General features: G+C 46.5%; 1 protein-coding gene across 1 annotated transcript; it reads right to left on the bottom strand.

The window, feature by feature from the left end:
- Positions 1 to 2560: 2560 nt before the first annotated feature.
- LOC310892192 (uncharacterized protein) lies at positions 2561 to 6436 on the bottom strand. The gene is made up of 2 exons (XM_083819629.1): positions 4583 to 6436; positions 2561 to 4010 (listed from the first exon to the last, which is right to left on the bottom strand). Exons 1-2 carry the CDS (start codon positions 4628 to 4630, stop codon positions 3336 to 3338), a joined length of 723 nt encoding a protein of 240 aa, XP_083675755.1. The 5' UTR covers positions 4631 to 6436; the 3' UTR covers positions 2561 to 3335.
- Between the last annotated feature and the right edge of the window lie 7535 nt (positions 6437 to 13971).

Raw genomic sequence — 13971 nt, 5'->3', positions numbered from 1 at the left:
ACCTGACTGAAGCCAATCCAGATACACTTGAACAACGATGTTCTGAGTAAAGATCCTCACAAAGGAGAGAGCATGCTTTTGGCACAGGACATTTCCTTGTCCAATTTTGCTAAGGATTCAGCAAGAATACACCCCAAATTTAACAATGAAGTTCCTAGAAATGGAAAAAGCCCCAAAGGTCGTTTCTATATGAGGTTTCTTACCTTGCTAGGCAGCTGAACTCTGGAGGAAGTCCTGATGCGGTGCCAGCACTCCTCAGCAGCAGGCACAGCATTGGTGTGATACCAGTGCTGTTCTAGCTCCAAGTGCCCAGGTAGGCGTCCAGGCGGGTCTTGAATATCTCCAGAGAAGGAGACTCCACAGCCTCCTTGGGCAGCCTGTTCCAGTGCTCCGTCACCCTCACTGTGCAGAAGTTCTTTCGCTTGTTGGTGTGGAACTTCCTGTGCTCCATTTTGTGGCCATTGCCTCTTGTCCTGTCCCCACAAACCACTGAAAAGAGGTTGGCCATATCCCTTTTTCTCCCACGCTTAAGATATTTGTAACATTCATAAGATCACCTCTCAGTCTTCTCTTCTCAAGGCTGATCAGACCCAGATATCTCAGCCTTTCCTCATAGGAAAGAAGCTCCAGGCGCCATATCATCTTTGTGGCCCTCCGCTGGACTCTTTCCAGGAGATCCCTGTCTTTTTTGTACCAGGGAGCCCAGAACTGGATACAGTACTCCAGGTGAGGCCTGACCAGGGCAGAGTAGAGGGGGAAGATCACCTCATTTGACCTGGTGGTCACGCTCCTTTTAATGCACAGAGTTGTTGGCTATTGGCCCCAGTGTCCCAGCATCGAAGCAGCCGGGTGAGGATGTGCTCACCTGGATGTTGACTGAAATCCTTTCATATATCTCGCAGCTCACTCAGGGATAGGGATTGGGTGGTTTCTGATTCATTTATGATTTCAATTTTTTCTGCCTGCTGTTTTTGCGATGGCTCTGCTTTAGAGCTCCCTGCCTTTCCCCCTTCTCACTCCTTCTTAGGAGAGTCTTCTTCCCTTGCTAAATGAGCTGACTTCCATTTCCATTGTTTTGTCTTGACTATGGGGGTGACTGATACCATAGTCGATCGGTCCCCTGGATTAGCCACAGCGTGTGTTATCTGGTCATCAGATTCAGAGACCTCCTCCCTCCCTTGAGGGTGCTGGGTGGCATTAAATAGTGTTTGATAGGCGTAAGCCAGGACCCAGCACAGTGCTGCAAGCTGTCGTTCTCCAGCATTGCCAGGGTCAGGGCATACGACTCTTAAGCATTCTGTCAGGTTTTTAGGATTTTGCACTTGTTCAGGGGTGAAGTTCAAAACTATCGGAGGAGACAACCGTGACAGGTACCTGCCTATATCCTCCCATACACCTCGCCACCCGCCACCAGACTGTTTCGAGACAAATTCCCAGGTAAGATTTCTAAACAATCGATTAACCTTAGAGAGAAGAGGAAACCCATTATTCAGAGATAGCAATAGGATTATATGGGTTACACATGGATATTCAAAGCACTCAAAAACTGTTGCAATTAGCCCACTGTAAAAGAAGGAGGTGGTACCATTCCTGATATTGTTCATACACTGACTTCCAGATGAGGAAAGGAAGGCAGTGCAATTCTGAATGTTCTCCAAAAGAAAGATAGTTTCCATGAGAGCCAAATGATGACAGTGCAGAGCCTGAATGCCAGATTAAACTCAAGGCCAGTGCTTGACAGCACAGCAAATTAAAAAAAATAAACACAGCTTTTAGCACACCCTGCGATCGGATATAGAGGAGAAAGGAGAACATGACACAGATTACATGACACATGATCAAATGGAAAAATATTAAAAGGAAACTGAACATGGTGACTAGCAAGTAAGTGTGTTAGTTGTAGGAGTTTTAATCAATTCTATCGCTATCTCCACACCTCAAGCTCCCTGTTCGGCGCTAAAAAGGACTGCAGTGGTTTTACCTCGCTACGCAGCTGAACTGCACCATAGCTGATCTCTCACTCCTCCTCCTCAGAAGAGGACTGGAAGAGAAGAAGAAAAGGAAGGAAACAACTCACAGGTTGAGATAAAGATAATTTAATTAAAGGAAAAAATAATTATTAAGGAAAAAGTTTTATTTATTTATTTATTTATTTATTTATGAATAATTATTAAAACAATTTAACTAAAGGGAAAAAAGGGAAAGGGGAAAATGGAGGGGAAAAAAAAAAAAAGCAAAGGCTGTGTGGAAGTGCAGAGGAAAGAAATTACTTCCTACTTCCCACCAGCGAGCGATGCTTGACCATATCCTTGAAGCAGAGCCTCAACACACGTAGCCGTTGCACGGGAGGACAAACGATTTCACAATGAGAGCCCACCCCTTCCCTCTTCTTCTTTTTTCCACCTTTTATTGCTGAGTGTGACACCATATGGTAGGGAATATCCCTTTAGCTGGGTTAGGTCAGCTGCCCTGGTGATGTTCCTTGGTCTCTTTTTGCACACCCCCAGCCTGCTGGCTCGGGGCGGGGGGGGGGGGGGGGGGAGGGGGGCGGGGGGCGGTTGGAGGGAGTCCTGATGCGGTGCCAGCACTGCTCAGCAGCAGACACAGCACCGGGGTGATACCAGTGCTGTTCTAGCTCCAGGTGCAGAGCACAGCGCTGTGTGGGCTGCTGCAGGGACAGCTAACATCCCAGCCAGAGCCAGCACACCCAGCCTGGGCAGGGACCCCGGATCCCCAGGCACTGCGCTGAGCCCCTGCAGCTGGGCAGCAGCACTCCTGAGCAGCAGCGGCTGCAAGAGGCAGCGGTGCGCTTTGCACTTACCTCACCTAACAGCAGGCTGCAGAAATCCTGCTGTTGTCAAATGACTACTCAGAAATGTAACCACTGCTAACATACACCCAAGCCCAAAGATCATCTCTTTATTACAGGGAAGAGAGGGAACCAAAGGCTAGCGTCCCCCAGCAAAGTTTCTCTTAGACAATCAGGAGAAGACACTCAGGGACAGTGTTCAAACAATATAATTTATTAGCTTTTTACTTAAACTAATGGTTCTAGAGGGGATCCACTCCCCTAGCAACGTGGGCAGCTGCTGTCCGGGTGGTAATGGGAGGCTCTGCTGCAGGACTCCTGGGAACAGCATCTTCAGCTGGATCAGGTGAGACGCTTCAATTCACAGGTTTGGAGTCCTGAAAGCCAGCTGCAGGATTGTCCTTATAAACTACAAATCTATTTCTATTCAGGTGTCTAATCGATATGGAAAACATCTCCTAACAAACAATCTTAACTATTTTGACTATTCTTATACATCTATGTATCTAATTTTTGAAGGTATTCCTCAGTGGAAGCTTGAAGGAGAGCCATTGAGTTGGTCCTTGGAGCAAACGAGGGATGAAATAGCTAGGTTGTTCTCATAGACGGTTGCAAGCAACCCCATCTCTGCCTGCAGCTCGAACATGAAAGGGGATCTCTGGAGGGAGTTTGCTGATGCAGAATGTGTCCCTGCCATCTCTTCCATTATGTTCTCCATCTCAAGAAGCTTTGGCAGCAAAGACTCCCTGAAAAGACCCACAAGCAGATGTTGGTGGTGGAAGTGCACTTCTTCCCACTCCTCCTGTTCCTCCATCAACTCATCCTCAACTTTTTCATCCTCTTCCTCTCCTACATCCCCATCCACACTGATTGAGCTCCGTGGGTCAGAATCACCATTGGTGTCAGCTTGTCTCTGCCTGGGCAGCCAGTACATCCCAAACAGGATGAGAAGGATTTCGGCAAGTGCCCAGAACTGCCAGTGGTGGCACGCAGCGAGGAACACGAACAGTGTGCTCTTCCCACTCTCCAGCTCGCTTCCTTCTTCGACCTCCTGCAGCAGCCACGACATCTCCTCCCTCAGCATCTTCTCTCTTTCTTGAAGGAGGTCTTGGGTGACCTTGTCGGGCTGGTCCCCAACCTTGAGAGTGAGCTGAAGGAGGCCCAGCACTGACAGGAGGTGAATAACACCGATAGCCATGGTCTGGAGGAGATGGGAGAGAAGGGGACTCAGCAGGGCTGGGTGCGAGGGAGCTGGTGGCAGGGGGAGAAGGGACAGGAGCCAGAGAGACGCGAGGGTAGGTAGGAGAGGGGGCAATGGAGCTTGGAGGCAGCAAGGGCAGGGTTTGTGAGCGCTGCACGGACAGGGCCGCAGGCCACCCCAGGCAAGTGTCTGTGCGCAGCTGTCAGGTGTGCAACAGGGCCGCGAGCCCTGGCCAGAGGTGGCGTGGGGACCATCCTGCAAAGCTCTCCCCATGAGCAGCCCTGGGCTGGGCTTTGCCCCGGGCAGGGGTGCTGAGAAGGCAGGTGGCAGCACAGTGCGCTCTCCCAGGCCCCATCCCCTGTGGGGCAGCAGCGTCTCCTGGGGCCACAGGTGCCTGCCACATCCCCGAAGCCTCTGGGCACTTGCCCTCGCCGGGGCACCTCTGTGCCCAGCCCAAGGCCCTCCCCAGAGTGGCTGCGCCCTCATCCCAGCCTTAGAAACCACCCTGGGGGCTGGCGTTTGTGCCCCTGACCCTGCCCTCGGCCAGCCTTCCCCCCGCCTGCCGCACTCACCGGTGGTCTGAAGCGCACTGTACACAGAGCCCCGGTGACAGTCCCCATGCCGACTCATCCCAGTTCTGTTGTGGGCACCAGAGCACCATGGTGACCACCGCAGCCCTGGGAGGCCCCAGTCCATGTCCCCAGTCTCGGCTCAGCATCACACAGCTGCCCCGTGCACCCCAAACCCCAGCCCTGGCCACCGCAACGTGCAAAGCACAAACCCAACAAGCCGGTCATCTTAGGGTCCTGTCTCTGCCTGTGTGTGTCTTGTGCATCTCAGGGACACATGCTCAGCTTTGCTACTGCTTGAACCTGGAAGGGGAAAGCTGCAGCCCCATTCCCCAGTGTGGTGGTTTTGCCTTGATAGGCAGCTGAACTCCACTACAGCTGATCTCTCATTGCCCCTCCTCAGAAGGGCAAAATGATAAAATTTTGATAAATTTTGATAAAATTTTTGATAAATTTTTGATAAATTTTGATAAAATTTTGAATGAGAATAATCATCTTAAACAATTACTGGAGAGGTTTAATCCCCTGTTAAATAGAACACAGCCTTCTGCTCTGGTTAAGCAGGTAAGTAGATTAATGCATGGTGCAGACCCTGAAAGCTGGGATGGTGATTGAATTATGTTGAGTGAGCAAGAAGAAAGACTTTGAGGGACCAGGAGTATTTTTAACTACCACACCAGGAGACCACAATTACTCTATAACTGCACAGGCTGCATACTGGGCAGTAGGCATAGATCCCCAGGAGAGAGGGGAACCACTGGAAATTACAGCCACAAGCTATTCTGACCTGGCTGTAGCAGTACAGAAAGCAGCCTGCATTCAGGCGATATATGAAAGTAATGAATTCAGGAAATTCCCAATGTTAGCTCCTATTGACCCAGCTCGATTAACCCCTCTCATCTGTGGACTCCTTGATTGTCTTAAGATGTTTGTAGCAAATACCCACGATCGCATACAAGCTTCTCATACAGATGGTGATTGTGGTCATAGGTGAAATTCAAACTCCCTCATTCCCACCTGGAGTGATTTTGTACAAGACGTAAATAAGTATGGAGGCCAAAGGGGCTGGATTAGTTCATCCAGTACTAAGCACGCAGGTCACTCCCGGAGAGTTTGCCAAATCCATACTCAAAAACCCAGATACCCCAAATTCAAAGAGAAGTTCAAACCTAATGAGGAATGGGGTGAGTTGTGGCATAAGGCCCTAGGTTTGGGCGTCCCCTGACCAACCTTGCGTAGCGCCTCTATGGAGGACCTCTATACATTGGTGTGATCTCTGGGTAAGAAAAATATTCCAGCTAGAGAGAATTGCCTAACCAGAAAACCCCCAATCCATAAGGAAATTGGACCTTGTGCACCGAGCCTAATTGACAAAGCAGAGTCTCGGCAAAAAAACTCCTATCCCTGGGGAGGGCAGTGAGCCACCCTGCTCGGCGGGTATTAGCAATTCAGTGGCTCTCTAATGAACACTCTGACCCTATCATTGCCATTCCCGTTGGACCTCGAAAAATATTGGTAAACTTTCTCATTGACACCGGGGCCCAAATGTCAGTAATTACATGAGGCAGCACAAACCCTGGGCAGAACAGCTGGTTGACGCAGGGTTAAATTCACGGGAACCAATGGTGTGGAAAAACAATGCCCCACCACAAAAATTTCACTCTGGCTGCCAGAGGAACAAAAATTAACCAGGGTAGAAGTATTAGTCGGTGCTGCATATACTAATATTTTACGATTTGACATATTGCATGGGCAAATGTGGAAACTCTCAGATGGGACTGTGCAGAGTTTCGCGACACATCAAAGGGATTCAGGCACAGTGAAGTTGAGTCTGCTACAGACATCCATATCCTTACCCCCCACTAAAATCACTAATGTTCGGCAATATCTGTTGTCAGCAGCAGCACTTACGGGGATTGACGGGGTGGTAACAGAATTGGAAGAGAGATGCATTATTAAAAGGACCCATTCACCTTACAGTTCACTGGTGTGGCTGGTAAAGAAACCGACCAGGCAATGGCATTTTACAGTGGATTACAGACAGTAAAATGCTAACACCACACCCTTGACTGCTGCAGTTCCAAACATGGCAGAGATAGTGAGAGCCTTCTGTGCATCTAACAGTAGCAATGCTGCTAACTATTCCCAAATATCCCTATGCATGGGAAGTCAAAGATTGTTATTTCACGCTCTTGCTAACCCTGCCAGTTGAATACAACCGAGCATATTTTATTTCCTTTTGTGTTCACAGGAATCCTGAGTGAACTGCATGTGGACAGCAGGAGAATCACAAATCAGCAGTTTGGATTGATAATGCTATGTTATACCCTGACCTTAATGCAATCCCCTTTTGGTTCATAGCCAAAAAGACACAAAATGGCCGTGGTCCCAAGCCCGTGTTAAGTACATCGGATTATGGGAACACGTGCCATCAGGGAAAACTTCAACTTAGCTACTGTGGTTGTGCATGGAGCTGAGGTGTTTCACTGTGACATCTAACCATGCATTGTCACAGTATAGTGCAATCACTAGAACATCTCAAAAGAAAAAGGACCTAAGTCTCTCTGGTTTTATATGGAAACAAAATAGTTTCAAAAGAGGAATGGAGTTGGAATGGTTCTCTTAGAACGGCTGAACTTCAAGCCACTTCAGGCCAGACACAACAGGCTGACTGAAATTAAGACAATTTATACTTATTCTTCCAGGCCACAAACTTATTGTCACAATTTTACTTTCACCAAACCTGTAAGTGTGTAAAATGTACCAGCTCGGCCTCCCATTAGTCTAACTCCTTCCGTCTTCAACACAGGTCCTTACCTAATTGAAAGATAGGACAACCAAAAGTTCTCTTTAACCCTAGCTGGTCTCTAAAAAGGGTAGAGCTCGTGCTGCAGATTAATATCTCAGAAATCAACTCAAAATGTACCACCTTTCTGAGCACTGCCAATGCTGGCTGGTTAGCATGGTTACACGGACGTTCTCTGAAACAATCTCGGCGCATGCCAGGGGATGCAACTGGGTTATTGGGAACAGGATTAGGTATATTAAATAGCATTGATGCTGAGGTCCTAGGGAGTAGAATAACTGCTACTACAGATGACCTAAGGAAATTGGAATACATCAATTAATTGTAAATACCCTTGGAAAAACCCAAGGCAATACCTCCCTTGCTTTGAGCTGCATCCAAGCACAGTTGTGGATACAGCAGCAGCTATTATTAGAGAGGGAGAATGAGGAACTTTACCCACTGAAATTCAAAAATTGATTTGGGATAATGCTTCAGAATTTGAAAAGGAGTTTCAAGCATGGTGGCAATTAGTCAACTTTACCTGTTATGCAGAAAGTGATAAAATTATTGCCTTTATGCTTACCATAAGCAATGCCACCATATACAGTGTATATCCAGTCATTGCATTAGGACTTAATCATAATGGAACTATACTTTATCCTAAGGAGAACAAAGTATGGGCCCATCAAAAGGGAGGAAAGTGGCAAACAGTTGATGTAAATGCATGGATGGTGCGTGAACAAAAAGGCTTCTTCTGTGAAAGTAACACGCTCGAAGACCAAGACGTTTGTCTTGACACTGAACAAAATATTTGCCACTTTGAGATACATCCTAATGAAACCTTTGAAACTGTACTTGTACATACTGGGAAAAGCTGTGTTTGCATGAGAACCCATTGTGATTCTATAGTCATAGATAATACCATTGTAGATACCAGTAATCACTCTAATGTTTGAGTCTGCAATTTTACCAAAGTTCTAGGAAGTGATTTTAGTTACTCAGCTCCTGTCACCTCTTACCAACTTGTTAAGTCCAATTATATCCTGCTTCATGATTTGCTACCTACTCCTATTAGAATGAACCTTACCTTTGTGAAGAAATTACTATTACATGTAAACTTATAGCAGCTGATGAAGCAAATTTGAGAAAATGGACAAAAAGGCTCTGATCACTGACCATCGTGATATAGAAGTACATCGAGTGACGGAAAGAGTAAAGAGAGATGAAAAACACCATTGGTGGGACACTTTATTTGGATGGTCGCCAACTGCCACAGGGATCTTCAACAAAATGCTTCACCCTGAAGGACCAGGCAGGGTAGACAGCTGCCTAATCTTCTCTGTGCTCAAAACAGCTATGCCAAAAGCCCACCAGTACCCTTTTGGATCCTTGAAGTACCCTCTTTAGAGGTAGTCTATGCCGAGGATGCAGGGAGCCTCTGGGACAGTCACGATGGGGTGCTTTTGCCACGCATTCCCAGTTAGACTCCCTTCAGCTTCCAATAGAGTTAGCTGTTGGGATCCCCCTGTCACTCCAGAGGCACAGAGGAGTTCCATCCCTTGGTAGCCTGATGGCATTAAGGTACACTGTGCACCAGTGTCCACTAGAGCTTTGTATTCCTGTGGTTCCAATGTGCCAGGTCATTGGATCCACACAGTCCAATAAATCCAGTTATCCCTCTCCTCTACCTGGCCAGAGGCATGGCCCCTCTAGTCCTGGTTGAGTGTCTGTCACTTCATTCTTGCAAATGAGAAGCAGAGGTCCCTTCATCAGGGTCAAGAATAACATCAGTCCTTCTACTGCCCCTGGGGAACTGCCCAACAGAAACCGGAGCAGCATTTTTCCTAGGAAACCCTCTTCTCGCTGATGTATTTCCTTGCAGTTCATGTACCTGAGCAGCTAGAGTTGAAGTAGGTTCCCCATCCCACTTCCTCATATCTTCCCCATGGCCACGCAGATAAAACCACAAGGTGCCATGTGGTGTGTGTCTCAGGTACTCTCTCCCTTGAGCAGGAAAATACTGATTCTTTCTTAGGGGCTGAAATGTTACTCTGTCTGGGTGACGAGGGAGATGCTTGTTCTACAATGTAGTGGAGCCTTTGGGACTGTTTCTCCACAGCCGAGACGCAGGCCCATAGTGGAACAGAGAGATTGTCTTCATATTTTTGAAGTTGGCAGGACAGAGTATCCACTGTTGGTCCCATCCCTTCATCCCAATTAATTGCTGCCAGTGTACTGGCATGTGATGATGGTGCACTCCTCAAAAACTTACGCCATGTAGATGCTGTGCACTGGAATTCATTGGGATCTTTAGGTGTCTGGGCATTGTCCAAATCACTATAAACCTTCTCCAGCACAGCTAATTCCTGCAGGTGCTTGAGACCTTTATTCATAGCGGTCCACTTGCCTATTTGATATACAATATCTTCCTCGTGGGGATACCTTTCTTTCACACCTGCCAGGATTCGCCTGCAGAGGCTGAGAACCTGTGTCTTTCTCCCAACTCCTTTGTCAATGACCCTTTCTCTAGAGAGGGATCCCAGCTGCTTGGTTTCATTGTCTTCTGGTTCACAGAACCACAGAATCACAGAATTGTAGGGGTTGGAAAGGACCTCAAGAGATCATCGGGTCCAACCCCCCTGCCAAAGCAGGTTCCCTAGAGCAGGCTGCCCAGGGAGGCGTCCAGGCGGGTCTTGAATATCACCAGAGAAGGAGACTCCACAGCCTCCCTGGGCAGCCTGACCTGGGCAGAGTATCTCTTTCCATGAAACTGGGGGCATTTTCACCATGTGCCTGCTCTGCCACACTGCAGTGATCAGTTCAGGGGCTCAGAACATCGTGTGTCAGATCAAGGGAGAAAAATATACCTTTGCACTTCAGTGACACTGGATTCTGAGGGACAGCTTACAATTCCGGTTACACCTAAGCCCTGATACAAGCACTGAGATATAGCTTATGGGAAAGATTAAGAATTTTCAAGAAAACTTGGTCAAACCTTCCACTGTGACTTCTGTAAACCAGCATTTCTTGGGGCAATGTCACTTTTTACTGACTTCAAGTTTCACAGGCAAAAAATGAAGAGAGAATTGAAGCTATCAGAATAAAGACTCAGTTTTGTTTTTAAATGGTTTGTCCTTTAAATGATGGTACAGAATCACCATGGGGGAAAAATAAATAAATAAAATAAATAATAATAATAATAATAAAGCCTTTAAACTTGAACTGCTTTGACATATTTATCACAAAAATATTTATCTAAAGGAAATATATTTTTGCTGATGAAGCTGAGAATTCATTTTTTTTGGGGGGGGGGGAGTGGGGCGGGCAGGAGGAAGGAAGGAAGGAAGGAAGGAAGGAAGGAAGGAAGGAAGGAAGGAAGGAAGGAAGGAAGGAAGGAAGGAAGGAAGGAAGGAAGGAAGGAAGGGAGGGAGGAAGGAAGGGAGGGAGGAAGGGAGGGAGGGAGGAAGGAAGGGAGGGAGGGAGGGAGGGAGGGAGGGAGGGAGGGAGAGGGAGAATGGAATGGAGGAGAGCATTTGGCAACAGCAATGAATGTGAGAGGAAGTATTCTGCCATGGTCGGTTTTCCAGGGGAAGAACAGACAGTGCACTGAGGTTTGTTTGAGTACAAACCTGAGTCCGAGGCTTCACCGTATCTCCTATTGATCTCCCACATAAAACAGCTTCACCTGCCATTCCAGGGCACTTATCAGCACCCTGGACTTCATTGGTGATGGACAGAACAAACATGTTCTATTTAAGGAATGATGTTGGTCAAGGAGGCATAGGAGGTAGAACTAGGGTCACGTACATCCTGTTCTTCCAGCTATGAATTCAGCTGTTTCCAAGAGAGATCTTAATAATTTTGGAGGTACTGCAGCCTTCATGAAACTTACAAAGCCTTTTTAAAAAGTCCTTTTAACTAAAGTAACATCATAATGTAATTAATGGCATTTTTATGCAGTCATTTGAAAGTGACGGTGTTAAAATATCTACAAGCAATTACCACATCTGAAGGAATATCACACTGTAAATGAGAATGAGATGAGTATTATAGTAAAATCATTTAAATAACAGATTCAATGACTACTGTTTTCTTCCATCGTAATCCAGAAGCCTATAGAAACTCTATGCTCTTCAGTATCTAACGATCTTTTAGTGCATCAAAACACTTCCTGATCAATTGTAGCTGCACGGTTTATCTATTTGATATGCCTTCCAGTGTTTTAATACAGAGCAGCCCTTTAAAACATCCTGAAACAATGCAAGCTCCTACGTGTTATGTTATGTTGTGTTGTGTTGTGTTGTGTTGTGTTATGTTATGTTATGTTATGTTATGTTATGTTATGTTATGTTATGTTATGTTTAGGAAATTTAGTTCTATTTGTCGCCCTACCCACATCTCACTCTCCCGCATTCACAATATAGAAGAGTACATTCCTTATGGAAGGAAGGAGCTGGAAAGGTATTTCGTTACGTTAATTTGAGACTCTTATACTATAACTCCTTTACTTGCACAGGAATATTTGTATTAATATTCAGTCTAGGGAACCTTGATTAAAATAGATTTGAAAGGATAGCTTAGTTTACCCACTGATAAAAACTCAGCTTGGAATTGTCTTGATGGGTGTATTTTAAAAATGTTTTTGCATCTTTGAACTTGAGTTGTTTAAGGTTTAAAGGTATACTGGACAATTGTTATGAAAACTAGGAATAAAAATTTAAAAAATCCCATCATTATCCAGGCTTTTTTTTCAGGTTAAATTAATATTTCAAAGAGGAAAAAGTAAAAGGTTAATTTGTACAAATGTTGGGCCTCAGCTCCCCTCTTTTTGCCTCTTGCACAAGTGTGAATTGCGCAACCTGACTGAAGCCAATCCAGATACACTTGAACAACGATGTTCTGAGTAAAGATCCTCACAAAGGAGAGAGCATGCTTTTGGCACAGGACATTTCCTTGTCCAATTTTGCTAAGGATTCAGCAAGAATACACCCCAAATTTAACAATGAAGTTCCTAGAAATGGAAAAAGCCCCAAAGGTCGTTTCTATATGAGGTTTCTTACCTTGCTAGGCAGCTGAACTCTGGAGGAAGTCCTGATGCGGTGCCAGCACTCCTCAGCAGCAGGCACAGCATTGGTGTGATACCAGTGCTGTTCTAGCTCCAAGTGCCCAGGTAGGCGTCCAGGCGGGTCTTGAATATCTCCAGAGAAGGAGACTCCACAGCCTCCCTGGGCAGCCTGTTCCAGTGCTCCGTCACCCTCACTGTGCAGAAGTTCTTTCGCGTGTTGGTGTGGAACTTCCTGTGCTCCATTTTGTGGCCATTGCCTCTTGTCCTGTCCCCACAAACCACTGAAAAGAGGTTGGCCAAATCCCTCTGTCTCCCACACTTAAGATATTTGTAACATTCATAAGATCACCTCTCAGTCTTCTCTTCTCAAGGCTGATCAGACCCAGATATCTCAGCCTTTCCTCATAGGAAAGAAGCTCCAGGCGCCATATCATCTTTGTGGCCCTCCGCTGGACTCTTTCCAGGAGATCCCTGTCTTTTTTGTACCAGGGAGCCCAGAACTGGATACAGTACTCCAGGTGAGGCCTGACCAGGGCAGAGTAGAGGGGGAAGATCACCTCATTTGACCTGGTGGTCACGCTCCTTTTAATGCACAGAGTTGTTGGCTATTGGCCCCAGTGTCCCAGCATCGAAGCAGCCGGGTGAGGATGTGCTCACCTGGATGTTGACTGAAATCCTTTCGTATTTCTCGCAGCTCACTCAGGGATAGGGATTGGGTGGTTTCTGATTCATTTATGATTTCAATTTTTTCTGCCTGCTGTTTTTGCGATGGCTCTGCTTTAGAGCTCCCTGCCTTTCCCCCTTCTCACTCCTTCTTAGGAGAGTCTTCTTCCCTTGCTAAATGAGCTGACTTCCATTTCCATTGTTTTGTCTTGACTATGGGGGTGACTGATACCATAGTCGATCGGTCCCCTGGATTAGCCACAGCGTGTGTTATCTGGTCATCAGATTCAGAGACCTCCTCCCTCCCTTGAGGGTGCTGGGTGGCATTAAATAGTGTTTGATAGGCGTAAGCCAGGACCCAGCACAGTGCTGCAAGCTGTCGTTCTCCAGCATTGCCAGGGTCAGGGCATACGACTCTTAAGCATTCTGTCAGGTTTTTAGGATTTTGCACTTGTTCAGGGGTGAAGTTCAAAACTATCGGAGGAGACAACTGTGACAGGTACCTGCCTATATCCTCCCATACACCTCGCCACCCGCCACCAGACTGTTTCGAGACAAATTCCCAGGTAAGATTTCTAAACAATCGATTAACCTTAGAGAGAAGAGGAAACCCATTATTCAGAGATAGCAATAGGATTATATGGGTTACACATGGATATTCAAAGCACTCAAAAACTGTTGCAATTAGCCCACTGCAAAAGAAGGAGGTGGTACCATTCCTGATATTGTTCATACACTGACTTCCAGATGAGGAAAGGAAGGCAGTGCAATTCTGAATGTTCTCCAAAAGAAAGATAGTTTCCATGAGAGCCAAATGATGAGAGTGCAGAGCCTGAATGCCAGATTAAACTCAAGGCCAGTGCTTGACAGCACAGC

The sequence above is a fragment of the Anser anser genome (assembly GCF_964211835.1).
Source record: "Anser anser genome assembly, chromosome: 1".
Classification (NCBI taxonomy): domain Eukaryota; kingdom Metazoa; phylum Chordata; class Aves; order Anseriformes; family Anatidae; genus Anser; species Anser anser.
The sequence above is the reverse complement of the archived record's forward strand: the minus strand, read 5'-3'. Positions and strand labels throughout refer to the sequence as shown.